The following is a 13,176-nucleotide window of genomic DNA, read 5'->3' as shown; positions in this document are numbered from 1 at the left end:
TCACATTTAAGAAGCTGGAACTAGGTAATGTTTGACCTGTATGTTTGATCTAAACTTTACCTTTAAGTATAAGATCGATGTGAGGCATTGCTTTATACATCAGACCAATCTAATTAAAGCGTTGAGCCTTGAACAACTGCTGTGAATCATAGTGTGACAGTGAATAATTTCATAGCTCTCTTACTGAGTCCGTGTGTTGTAAAGACCTGCTGCCAAGGTGAATGTGTGAAAAGACCTGTCTCCCCTCGTCTTTTAACGCCAATTAAAATATCCTCAAAGTTTTTCTTTTTGTACGTTGTGGTTAGGAAAGCAATTGAGAATGAAAAAGTACTGTCACATCTGCTTTTTGCTAATGAGTGGATAATGAAATTATAACCCAGTTTGTACGTCTTACTCAGCATGTCATTTTGTTACCAGTGAAGTAGTGTGTGTTTCTCCTCATGTTTCCCTAGAGGGCAGCTGAAAGCTCAACAAAAAAAACTCTATTTGCAGATTAGTGCCGTGAAACATAAAAGCCAATGTAACAATGTAAATTTGGAGTGAAGATTATTCTCATTGTCTAAAACAAATGAGATGCTAGATACACATTACTGCACTCAAAAATCTATTAATATATAAATAATCATATTGAATAAAATCTAATTAATCAGAGAAGTTATTCACTAGGAGCCACTTTAAATGAATGGGGTTTTTTTGCGCTCTTTGGTTCATCGTTCACTGTGAGGTATCTGTTTTTAACACAAAGCTAAATGTTTATTCTTAAAGTGCAATATCTGAAACAAACAGAGCAAGCTCACCTTAATATGAGGACATAAAGAAAGATTCAAAAAGCTTTAAAGTTGATAAATGATTCTACATTATGCATGTACATTATGCAGTTTTCCAATATCTGAAATACTCATCAATCCTCATGAACAGCAGGGTGCAGTCGTCTTTCCTCATCTTGGTAAAAAATTTAATTTGCTCTAAAATCCAAGAGCTCAAAGACCAGCAACCCTGTTTTCATTTAAGTGTATAGTTTAATCTAGCTTGAACCAAAATAATGATGTATTATTAAATATATCTCTTTATTCAAAATAAATTAAAAAGTGGAAACAGGCTTTCGAAGGCAGATAAAATAGTTACAGTGCAGGGAGCAAAGCTTTTGTAACTGTGGTGCTGGTCCTCAGAGATAGTAGTCTGGATAATTGTATGGCGAGAGACATTTGGATCTGCCCTCCTCTATGGTGATACACGACAGGTTGGGAAGACAAGGGCAAGTATGATGGAGTCTTTTCCCATTGAAAGGAACCTGGAAGAAGAGAGAGAGACATCTCTGAGACTGGATTTGCTTCATTTCTGTCAGGCGCAGTGAAAAGCGGTGAAATAGCAGAGACACAGGACAGAGGAGTTCTTATTAGCTGCTTCTTAGACATTGTTTTTCTGGCCTCTTGTGTGAATTTTGAAGGGGAGGGTCCAGGTGCTTTGAAAGTGATCACACAAAAGTAAAATTACAATATTCACTACCTTAGTTTCAAAGTTGAAACAGGGGACAGGGACAAGAAGACAGCTCCGATTACAACACCTCATTAACAGAAAATCCTCTGCTCTGTCCTGGACAGTATGGCAAGGACTGGCTCATCACCACCATAACATAACAGTACGGAGACAGATCGATGGTATGTGATGCGTCACAGGTGAGACTGGAGAACAGAGAGGGCAGACTGATGCAGAACATCTCACCTTGTGGCTCATAGGGTGACAGTCGTCTCCGTCCTGTCCCATGGGCGTACACATACGCAGGCTGCGGATCCACAAACTAACTGCACAGCACATCCCTCCTCCACACTGAGAGTCCTTCTCACAGGCCTACACACACACACACACGTACACAACACAATAGCACATACACACCAAGATAAAAAAAATAAAAATAAATAAAATATGGCTGTCACTGGTGTAACTGGTATCACTGGTGTAACTGGTGATGGAGAGATGAAAGCAGTAATTATGTATGTAATCATATAAGACACACATGCATATGTGTGTAATGTAATGTAATGTAATTAAACACAGTATGTGACAATTATTATGCTAACAGGAAAAGGCAGGTTGTGTTGTGGTGAGCTTTTAGAAAGGTGAGAAACATGTCAGCACCAGCAGCAGCAGCACTGGAGAGTGGTGTTACCTTAAGAACGTATAATGCCAGTGGTAGTGTTATTACACCATTAGTCACATCATATCCCAACAAAACACGTCGGGATTGGTGGTGATTTATTGTTCCGCGTGTTGGGATGAGAACCTGAGTGACAGCTCTCACTTTGGATGAGATGGAGGGAAACACAATGAAGATGAACAAGAAGTGATTTCATGTGACAGACGTGGGTGAAAAATCACTTGCTGTATTTTAGCTGCACGCTCCTCTCTCAATTCACATCAGCTACACAGCGAGAGAGTGTTGTTGTGACAGGGGCCGGGGTTTTATTTAGCAGGTTATTGCAATGATCTACACTCGTAAATCCCGATTTGCATAGGGAAATCATTCAGCTTCACTGTTTGATTGTTTATAAAGTGAAATGTATTTCTAAATAAACTGAGAGATGCACTATAGATACCACCCGTACTATTTTACATTCTAATAGTCCTTCATGCTTTTAGAATCCAAAAAATATATTAAAAGAAAAAAAAAAAGCAATTCATGCAAGGCTTTTCTGAAATTAGTTTTATTTCAGAAAAGCCAAAAAAACATATATACTGTATATATTTTTTACTCAATAATTCATTTTCAGCACAAGGGTTTTTTTTTTATTTACTTTTTAATTATTAATTAATTAAAAAAAAATTTATTAATTAAAAATACTTTATGTAATTATTTGGAGAATTTTTCCAGTATTTAAAAAAAAAAATTAAGAAAATTTAGATAGTGATGATGTTACAATGAGGCTTTGGTCTAAAGATAAATAAGACATGACAGAAGCACACATAATATACTGAATTACATGACTGTGCATTTACTGTAATATTTTCATTTTTCCCCTGCTTCTTTCATGATGAAGAGATTACTTTTATGCCAAAGTATCTTCCATTTGAAGCACTGAAAAACGATTACATCCTGCTAAGACAGAAAAAAACATTTTTGGAAATAGTAACTTGTTCTGCTCATTTCCATCACGCCAAGAGCTTTTCATTGCCCTGGGAGGCATCTACCTGTTTGCTTCCACTTACCCCTGTGATGACGGATGAAGATCCATTGGACATCAACAACAGGGAGAAGAGCAGCAGAAAGAAGGACCTCATGATAAAGATGTGTCTTTGTGCTCCTGAGCCCTCCAGGGTGAAAAGTGAGGATGCTGAGGCTGACAAACCCTGCTGCATGTGAATATGTGACCAAGCGCAGAGACAAGTGGCCTCCAAACGTATGTGTTCAGAGCTGGCAGAGGTTTATAAACCCAGCCCGCCATTCAGAAACTCTGTGACTCACTCACACCAGTATCGCCTTTCAGAGGCTACAAAAAAAAAAAAGAAGAAGAAGAAGAAGACGACCAAGGTAAACTTTAACATGACAATACCCCCGCCCTTCATTTTTCCGACACCGCTCTTCACATTTCATTCCAAAAAAAAAGCTTATTTTACACTCAGTTACACCAAAGCTGGTCAGGATCAGTATAAACATATTCACTCTATCATCCTGTCATATTCATTATAGTCTTTCCTTCTTTTTTCTCCCCCTCACATTTTCAGAGTCCAAGGCCATAGTGTTGAATATGTCCTTTCAAACCCACTCTTAGCAGCGTTCACAATAAAAGCAGTTCCAATACCTGGATGGCCTCTGCACTCCTGAAAATAAATATACATAAGTGGCATAGGGCATTGTGATTGTTCTGATTCTGATTTGCACTGAAAAATGAACACCAACACTCTGCATGAAGAGGTATCAGGGTTAAGGAAGTTAGAAAGACTATTTCCATCTTTTACACTGTATAATGTTCAACTTCACTAACTCTTCTGTGTGGCTGAGTGAATGCTTGTTAGTTTAATGCCACTCCTTTCATTCATTCATCCATTTAAGTTACAAAAAAACAAGCCATAAAGTTCCGGGCCCACAGAAGAGGTCAAATGAACAAAACTAAGCTCAGTCTATGAAAACAAAGCAGCTAACAAACACAGAACAAACGGGATAACATACAACACTAATGCTAACAACCACAAAAATATTAAACAGGACAGTTAGTCTGTAGATTGAAATAAAGATCTCTAGAGAAACCTGGAGAGATCTTTAGAGAGGAAACAAAGTGGTGCTATCACATCAAGTCCCGTGTTTCAGAGCAGTGGCACCTCTTATATAGCCCACTGACACGGCCAATCAACACTTCTGAGCTAAATCTGTCTTCATCACAGCTCGACAAAGTGACACTGACAACTGAGTCGCACAGGAAGACAAGAATCCAGCATGCAGCAGTGACCCATTACTGCCCTGTTTCATCTCAACTGTTATACTGAACAATGCATATCATGAAAAGCAAGACGACTCTGTTTGCATTTGCATCTCTCAAACACACAGGGAATTCAAAGCAAAAAAAACAGCTACGCTAAAATAAAATGAGAGAAACTGGTTAAATAAGATAAAATGGACAAAAAAAATTAGATAGATTATTAATACGGCTGAATGAATGAATCAGTCAAAGACACGGGAGAACAGAAATCTTTCATTCAGATTAGAAAGTGGTTACACTTGGGCTGCATTCATGAGTACATCCACAGCTAGTCAGTTTAATTTTAAATACATGAATCTGAACACAGTGACTGAGTGAGTGACTGTGGTTATTTTCATAAACCATTGGTTCTTGTTTCGGTGGCATGGCAGCCTGTGTGGGCACTCTCACACTCTCAGACGTGTCAGGCAAAGAAGAAAGAAGAAAGAGAGGTCAGAGGTTAACATGACACACTTCATTAGCTCACCACCACTGCCTTGAAAAAAAAAACCTTTCTGAATGTGTATACATTGTGTATAGAAACATCCCTGATGAGAATATCACTGCAGTTGCTGCTAACTTTAACAGAGGCATCGTCAGCAGCAACAGGGCTGAAGTTGCATCTGTTCCATGACCCGGTCAGACCTGGTCCCTGCGAGACAATGTTCCCAGTGATCTGGGGGGAAAACATTCGGGCCCCAAGCAACCAGTGCTTCCCTTGAACAGTACTAACTGGGCCTTTTCTAAGTTCTGAGAATCCATGGCTTGAATATTCTGCTTCAAGGGACCCTGTCTTTTGTTTTTTGTTGCCACCGTTTGTCTGAAGAAAGTAGGGATGAAAAACTAACAAAGAGAGGTGCACAGCAGTAGATCTGGATCTGCATCTGGATCTGCGGCAGCCAAACTGTCCCAATGCCACTAGGCTATGATAGAAAAACAAATAAAACAAACAAAAAAAAACTGAGTACCTGTTCAAAGTTGTAGATGTTATTAAACTGCTTCCTGGACTTGGACTACCTTTCCGTGGACACCATTCAGAAGCAAGTGGTAGCTTTTTGACTGTATGTGATTTGAGTTTGTGATGTGATGAAAGTTTCAGGTATCCTGATTATTTATTTTTGTGTAAACAAAGCTTCTGTTGTACACATTACATTACCTGTAGAGGTTTTTTGTGAACCCCCAAACTTAAAGTTCAAACTACACCTATGTAAAGACAAATCCCTGGACTTTAAACAGAGAAGGACACAAACATTTCTGAAAATGAAATTTGAAGAAGCACTCACAGCCACTGCAGAGAATGATCAGTTTCTGCCTTTGAGGAGCACTTGCATTCAGTTGTTTTACATTTTGCTCTGAAGTAAAGAACAAAGTTCAATCAAAGAACAGAGTAAACAGAACAGGAACCGAGGGCTTCTAAAAAGAGAGCCTATTTCAGCAAAATGGATCCATCTGGTTTGAAGTGAAGCAGCGTGTCTGTAAAATCAGGTCTGGTTTACTGCCTCAAGTGACTGCTAATATAAAAGTTTATTGCAACACTGAGCTTTTGCAACTTTTCAACCGTTGCCAGGAGACGTAAGTAATCCTCATTTTAAACATATGAATTCATTATCCTTATTATTTCTAATTAATTTAGATGCCTTTTTTTCTCACATGCTTCCCCATCTATCCCAACTAATTACAGAATATGATTTCCTAAATTGAGAGTTCATTAATCCTCAGAAACATTTTTATCATCTCCATGCTCACCGCACACATCTTATACACACATACATATCTTATGTCGACCAGATAAATCACAAGGACCAAAATCCAAACCTACAAATTTCAAATGTCTAAAGTCTTAAGATTTCACACTTTATCTCGCAGACACCTCTGAGTTGTTTCCTGGAAGAAGTCAGTGTATTCTTTTATGTCTTGTGTGTCATTCCTGTATGGGCGATGCCAAATTATAATTAAAGTAATGAAAGAAGGAGGGCAGTGGCTGGACATCCATAATCTTTAAGGTGGGTCGGGTGGATGGAGGTGGGGGGCATCAAGACAAGAGTGTTTGGCAGCCTGACAGACAGGTTTGACAGCTTCAGCTCCTCAGTGTGTCGGCAGAGATTACTGGACCCCTCTTTTGGCAGTGCATGTTTTTACACTAATGGTTATGTTGAAATGAAGAAAGAGAGGCATGGAGCAGTGCTTACATCCTTGAGAAAAGGCATTTCACTGGGCTGCTGGCCCAGCACAGTGCAGAGGGACAAACTATGTAGTTTACCAGTGGAAATGCACTGACATGTTGGACTGCAGTACAGCCATCACTCACTCATCCCCTGATTCTGTCCTCCTCTACCATCTCCAATCTCATTTGCTCCACATCCATAAACATGTGAGAGGGACACATGCCAGTAGATTATGGGGTTGCTGCGAACACCAGATTCTTTCTGCCGGTGCATGTCATCAGAGGATCAGACCCTTGGATGACATAATGTTACTGCTGTTGATGGACCATGCTCTCAGCAGGCGTCCTCCCTTATTTTGTGCCAAACAATATGCCATCCATCCATCCCTCCCTCACACATAATCTGCTGGTTTTTTTTCTCTCTCTAATGTGACCCCCTTGTGCAGGTTTTCATGTTGGCTGAATCCGGGTAATGCCGGGCCGCCACCTGCTGGGACAATCCCAGAAATTAGATTAGGGAGGAGTATGGGCGAGCGTGTTATCTGCCTCTCTTTTAGCATGTGAATTCTCACTGCTCAATGTCATATATAAAGAAAATGATATGGAAAAACCAATCCAAAGGACATGTAAGGTGAGCCCCAGCGATACATGATGGAATGTAAATTCCTTTTCTTTAAGTAGCACCATCATGCCACTTCACAATCACGGTGGAAAATTAACATTCCATCAAAGCAGCTCAGAGTCCGCAGTGCCTCGCCTTGCTCTCCACTTCTTAGTCTTTCATACTGCAGCGCTTTTTTGTCCTTGGCTGTAGAATTAACGACAGAGGACTGGATGTACAAAAACCGAAGGACGCGAGAACAGCTGCAGTCTGTGGGCCTGGGAAAATGATTCTGAACCACTCATTCAGCGTGGGGAATTTCAATGTTGATGCTGTTTTGTAAGAAATTGTGCACATGGGATTTTTTTTAAAGACCAAAGTAGAATTCAGGAGTTTGATTTTATTTGTCTCTAATCCTCTCTGATCATCTTAAATAAGCGTTGATACCTCATGTGGGGGAAGACTGTCACCTGTCAATATTGACAAAGGTTTTCTGTTGGATATCAGTGCTTCATGCTAACATTATCATCTACAAAATGGAATAATGCAACACCTGTCATTTGCTTTCTACCATATTTTGACACACACACACACACAAACACACCCATCACTTCACAAGGTCATAGCTAATTCACTCTTGGAGATTTCCCTGCTTCCATGCTTTCTTTCCACAAAGGCTACCTTTCACGCCCGTCACCTATTCATACCTCACCCCGACGGATGCTCATAATAGCCCACGATTGTGCATCATCTACAAATTCCATCATAGCTTGACATAAACAGCAGCCTTTGCTGACAGAGGCTTGTGCATGCTGTAATGGATGAGTCGTTGGAGCTCGCACAGAGCAGCTCTTGGCTCACCAAAGTGTATTTATAAATTGTGCTAATGAAGAATTTCTGGAGATTAGCTTGGTCACAATAATGAAAGTCGAGTCGGAGCCAGAGCAACAACAACGAGCACAAAGATAGATTGCATCATTTTATAATTGGTCTTAGCTAAGAAATCTAAAATTATATAAAAATATATGAATATAAATGAGAAAAAAAAAACAAGAAATCATTAGGTAAAGCGTCAGATGTGTCAACCATATTTCCTGTTTCTTTAACCCTTTGCTCTCGACAAGTCATATAATAGCGAGCTACTGCTAGTTTCGTCAGGTACTTTGGTTACTTATGCAACACCTGGAAGTTAGTGGGTGTAAATATTAAGCATCAACTATTTTCTACGTACAAACTGGTTTGTGTGGTGCACTTAGCACTTCTGAAGTTTGAACTTAGGATGAGCTGGTGCAACTGGAGACAGTTCAGCATATGCTACAACCATTCAGCATCAGATAAGCTGGTGCTCTCATGAAAACTACATATAAAAGTCTAAAACACTGTTTTGAGAGGGTTAAAATCTTTTGCTTGACTATTATACATGTTATTCAATGAATGAATGAATGAATGAGTAATAAGAATGGTAAAATATTTTCCTTTTTTAAAGCACTTTCCTCATTGACATTGTTGTGTGTTGGTGTGCAGTATGCAGTATTTTATTAACATCTCTATGACATTTTGTTCAACATGAAACAATGATTCTTTAAATTTATTTTATTCATCGTTTTTAGTTAGTTTGATCATTCTCTGAACTCGTACAGCGATATTAATACTGTAAATCATAGCTGCATCATATTGTAGCTTCAACTTGATGATGGTGATTATGTGTGTGAAGCATTGTTCTGGTTCCCACTGACAGATCTCACTGTCTCATAACCATTTTAGCACACACGAAGCATAACACATCTATGATTAAACATGGTAGGATATATTCGTTGGATGTATTACAGCTGCCATTGAAATGAAAATGTCATTGTGTATTTTTATCAGCTATCAGCCATGCCTCATTGTACTGTTCACGTCTTTTTACATCTTACAAAAACATGCAGGTAAAATTTATATTCTCAATCTGTTGAGAATAAAAAGTATGTTTTAACACTGAGGCCAAAACATGATGAGGCTTCCTGCATGTATATATAAAAAAATACTTTTTAGTTGTGGATACTTCCTGAGAACAGGGCTGCTGTTGAGAGCACAGAGAAGGACGTTTCAGTCTTTGGACAAAAGAAGCTGCTATTCAAAATTCAGTGGTAGGGTCTGCAGTCATCTTCTCCATCTGTCTGATTGTTTTTTTTTTTACAGAGGGAAAGTGGAGTGAACAGTGCTGCCACATTCCAGTGAGGTTTATAGTTGGATAAGTCAGTTGATTTGGCTTTACAGCAAAAGAGACAAACCTCCAAACCAAACACACCTTTACCCACTGAGGAAATATAAACTGTAAAGGTCTCCTCATGAGCTCTCCATGCATGTTGACTAAACTTCAGTTCAGGCATTGCAAATGTGTTGCATTCAACACACATGATTTTCTCAGTTTTATCCTATGATCCATAGATTGAAACTTTTCAAACCAAAATGTTGCTCAGTAAATGGAGTCCACTAATAATGAGGACATTGTTAGTGATGTAAACAAGTAAACAAGTAAACAAACCTGGCAGCTTTAGATGTCTCATTAAGTTAAAAACAGCCAGTTAAAGATACATATGTGCCACAGATGCTCATTATCTGACAACAGCTACTTGATATTCTGTGTTTTAAAGTGTTGCAAGCCACTGGAGACACAGAGGTGATGTTAGAGTCAATCCTTTCATCAAATGCTCTGGCAGGGGACCATCGGGACAAACTCTCGAAAAGTTGCAGTAGTTCTTTAATAGACACAACTTCAAAAAAGTTTCATGCAGAAACGTATCAGAGGTGGCTACGACTTTCACAGTCTTGTTTTTATCTCACCTTGACATCAGTCCCTGTCTGGATTTCTCTTCTTTTCTGAATAAAGAAGTGACTTGAAATGTTTAATCATTTATCCTGTGTACAAGTGCAGGATAGGAGCTGCAATTTCAACCATGACATCCTGTGCAAGGTCAAAAGGATGGGGACAGGGAACATGGCAGAGAAGGCTGGGGTGTGATCCTTTGTATAAGTAAACCCCTCATGGATATGGGACACAAGAGTTACTAAGACTTTAGACACGCCACACATGCAAGAAATCATTTTCAGGAAACGATATTGAGGATTGGAATAAGATGACTGCAGTGTCAGTAGGTGTGGTAGGGAGTGATGTCAGTTATGGTGATTCAGATGATATGTTTTCTTTAGTTTCAAAGTTAATTACAGAGATTAGAAGCAGCAGTTAAGAAAACAGTCTCACCACTTTCAGCAGAGCTTCAGCTTCAGCACAACTTTCCTACATTTCAAGCCAGCACGACAACCAAAAAAAAAGAAAGAAAGAAAAAGAAAGAACATACGTAACATCTACAATTCCATGACAACTGAGCAAACTTTTATCTAAAGAAGAACATGCAATATAGTCAAAAACTCCAGAGCATCTACTAAATGGACCTTGTGGTGAGATTGTTGTCTTTTTTTAGAAAGAGGTCACATACACAGCAGCAGCACTGTTTACTGCATTAAGTTGTTGTTGTTTAAGGATCACCTATTGCGGTGCTTTATTAATAAATTATCATTATGCACATGTAGGTTTCTGAAATTAACATCATAATGTTCGGCACACGTGCGTTCATGACTTTCTAAATACAGGAACATCAGGGTGGTGTCACAGTTGACCTGTGCATCGCTAATGAAGACTAATTGTGCCCAGCGGTTTCATGACCTTATTCTCTAACAAGCATATAGATATGGTGATCAGTGTACGAAGCAGACTCTGTTTCCCACGTGCTGTAACTCTGCAAGGTTGAAAAGACACACGAGAAATTTCACAATTACCCACAACCACTGCAACCCTGAACATCCGAGCATGTTTTTCTTCCTCCTTTAAGCCAAAGAGAAATTACTTTTATGTCCTACATCTTTTCCCGATATGTTCCAAGGCCTTTCTACATTTGGACTTTTGACAGGATCGCCTTACTTTAGGCAAACCAGCTTTGACTTCAGTAAAGACAAGTTTTAACCTTTAAGAAAACTCAACCAACCCTCAGTACGATCTCTGAGGCACGAACTAACACAAAAACAGGTTGTCTACCATCGGAGAAAGACTGTAGGGAGAGTATTTGAAGATGCAGACCACACACACACACACACAGACACACACACGCACGCACACACACACACTTCATCCCCAGCAGCAAAAAAAACAAAGCAGGAGTGCAGACGTAGGTCAGTGAGTTCTTTCCAAGAAGGCAATCATGGCCTTAGATGCCTGTCATCCTCCGCAGGAACACGGGGGCCCAGCTCCTAATCTGCCTGCCGTCTTTTTACCTCCTTTTTCTCTTCTGTTAGATTATCTGAGGTTGAATGTTTAAAAAAAAAAAGTAGCTGGGATATAGCTTTGTCCTTATTGCTGCCCCACCATTCTCAGCCTGTTTACTCAAGACGAGTGGTCCAGGATAAGAGGGTCAGAGATGAACAGCATGAGCCCAGGGACTCCCTTCATTAAAGGCAAGACCTCCAACCCTCCTCACCTCCTGTGTGTCAAGGAACATTCCCCTCCCTCTGCCTTATCCTCTGAGTAGGGGGGGGGGGGTGGTGGTCTCTGATGAAGAGCATGAAAGCTGTGACTGGGTGATATTTCAGTGTCTGTGTGTGTTTCTTCCTCTGTATCTGGGCCTTGGAGCCTTCTTTTTTTTTAAAAAATCTTGTTGTTGCATCTTCTAATGGGATCAGAGCCCCACTACAACATGTTTTTTTTTTTTTTTTATCCCTCCTCAAGCTAAAAACATGATGCATGGCTATATCCTGAGATGTTGTGCTGCATGTCAAACAACCTCAATGAGTAAACACACAGCGTCCGTGGGGAGAAGCTGTGAGGAGCAGCAGTTTACTGAGCATAAATATGCAGACCGGTCCACAGATAGCTCCACCGGGTGTTAATGAGCACTGTGATTCATGTACAGAATCACAGCAGCTAGGTCTGGCTTCTTAATTACAATGGAAAAACCACACTCGAGCGCACAGTCATTTGTGGAGGCAACAAAACAGCAGCGCTGCATAAAAAAAAAGTGCCTGTGTTGTGGTTTGAGGAGTTGTGTTTGACAGTGAGGAACTCTGAATAACAGCCAGAATTGCTAGAAAATAAAATGGGAATTTGTTCATTTGACTATTTCTGCTATAAATCATAAAATAATCCTGGACCTGTAACATCGCGGTGCAGTCACATGTCGTATTCTGTAGCAAAAACAATGAACTAATAACCAGTGCTGTAAAACACCACGTGACTAATCGAAGCTGCATTGATCAGTATTTTTTTTTTTTTTTTTTACCTTGAAACTGAAAACCTGTGATAGGAAAGAAGTTATCCATTGGTGTATTTTAACAGTCAAGGTTTTTAACTTTACTGTCTGCTTCAGTGACATCAATCCAATTTTCAGCAGCTGGCAGCTACTGTCTGCAAAAATAAGTCTGATAAGCCCGACGTGTACCAGCTACCTGTCCAGCACCGAATAACAGGCAGACAAAACTTAGCAACTACCTGGTGAAGAAAGTTAAACATCTAGCAGCAAAATATGCAGATTTCTTTCCTTAGGAGTTGATGGAAAGCAAAATCACATTTGTCAGGGAGACAGAATCACAAGTCCAGATAAATACTAATGTTGCTCTGAGTAACATGTTAGCACTAACAGCTTATTAAAGTCTGCACACCCCTGCCATATGGTTTAACTCAGTGGGAGCTTTGCTGCTGTAGCTGAACTGCTTGGACTACTTTTCCCCTGTGGAAGCACCATGAACACCTGTGGAGGTTTGCAGGGCTTTTAAAGGCAAATGTGTGTCAATATCTGTCAGTTTGTTTGGGGGTTTGCAGCACGTTATGTGCTGTGCTAAAGCTACACATCTTTACTAGGTACAGTAAGTATCCCTGTGGACTTCAGAACTCATGAGACTGGAAATTAAATTAAATATAATCTATATCT

General features: G+C 39.7%; 1 protein-coding gene across 1 annotated transcript; it reads right to left on the bottom strand.

Moving 5' to 3' along the window:
* Positions 1-1,165: 1,165 nt before the first annotated feature.
* On the bottom strand, positions 1,166-3,393 carry prok2 (prokineticin 2). The gene is made up of 3 exons (XM_041034552.1): positions 3,205-3,393; positions 1,723-1,848; positions 1,166-1,291 (listed from the first exon to the last, which is right to left on the bottom strand). The coding sequence occupies exons 1-3, from the start codon at positions 3,352-3,354 to the stop codon at positions 1,166-1,168; spliced, it is 402 nt and encodes a 133-aa protein (XP_040890486.1). The 5' UTR covers positions 3,355-3,393.
* Between the last annotated feature and the right edge of the window lie 9,783 nt (positions 3,394-13,176).

Source organism: Toxotes jaculatrix, chromosome 3 (assembly GCF_017976425.1).
Source record: "Toxotes jaculatrix isolate fToxJac2 chromosome 3, fToxJac2.pri, whole genome shotgun sequence".
NCBI classification, from domain to species: Eukaryota; Metazoa; Chordata; class Actinopteri; family Toxotidae; genus Toxotes; species Toxotes jaculatrix.
Note: the sequence above shows the minus strand (reverse complement) of the source record. Positions and strands in the feature narration are given on the sequence as shown.

Coding starts and splice junctions, on each gene's coding strand:
- prok2 (XM_041034552.1), bottom strand. CDS start 3,354: ATGCAGCAGGGTTTGTCAGCCTCAGCATCCTCACTTTTCACCCTGGAG. Junction 1,849..3,204: donor CTTCATCCGTCATCACAGGG/GTAAGTGGAAGC, acceptor GTGTGTGTGTAG/GCCTGTGAGAAGGACTCTCA. Junction 1,292..1,722: donor GTCACCCTATGAGCCACAAG/GTGAGATGTTCT, acceptor CTCTTCTTCCAG/GTTCCTTTCAATGGGAAAAG.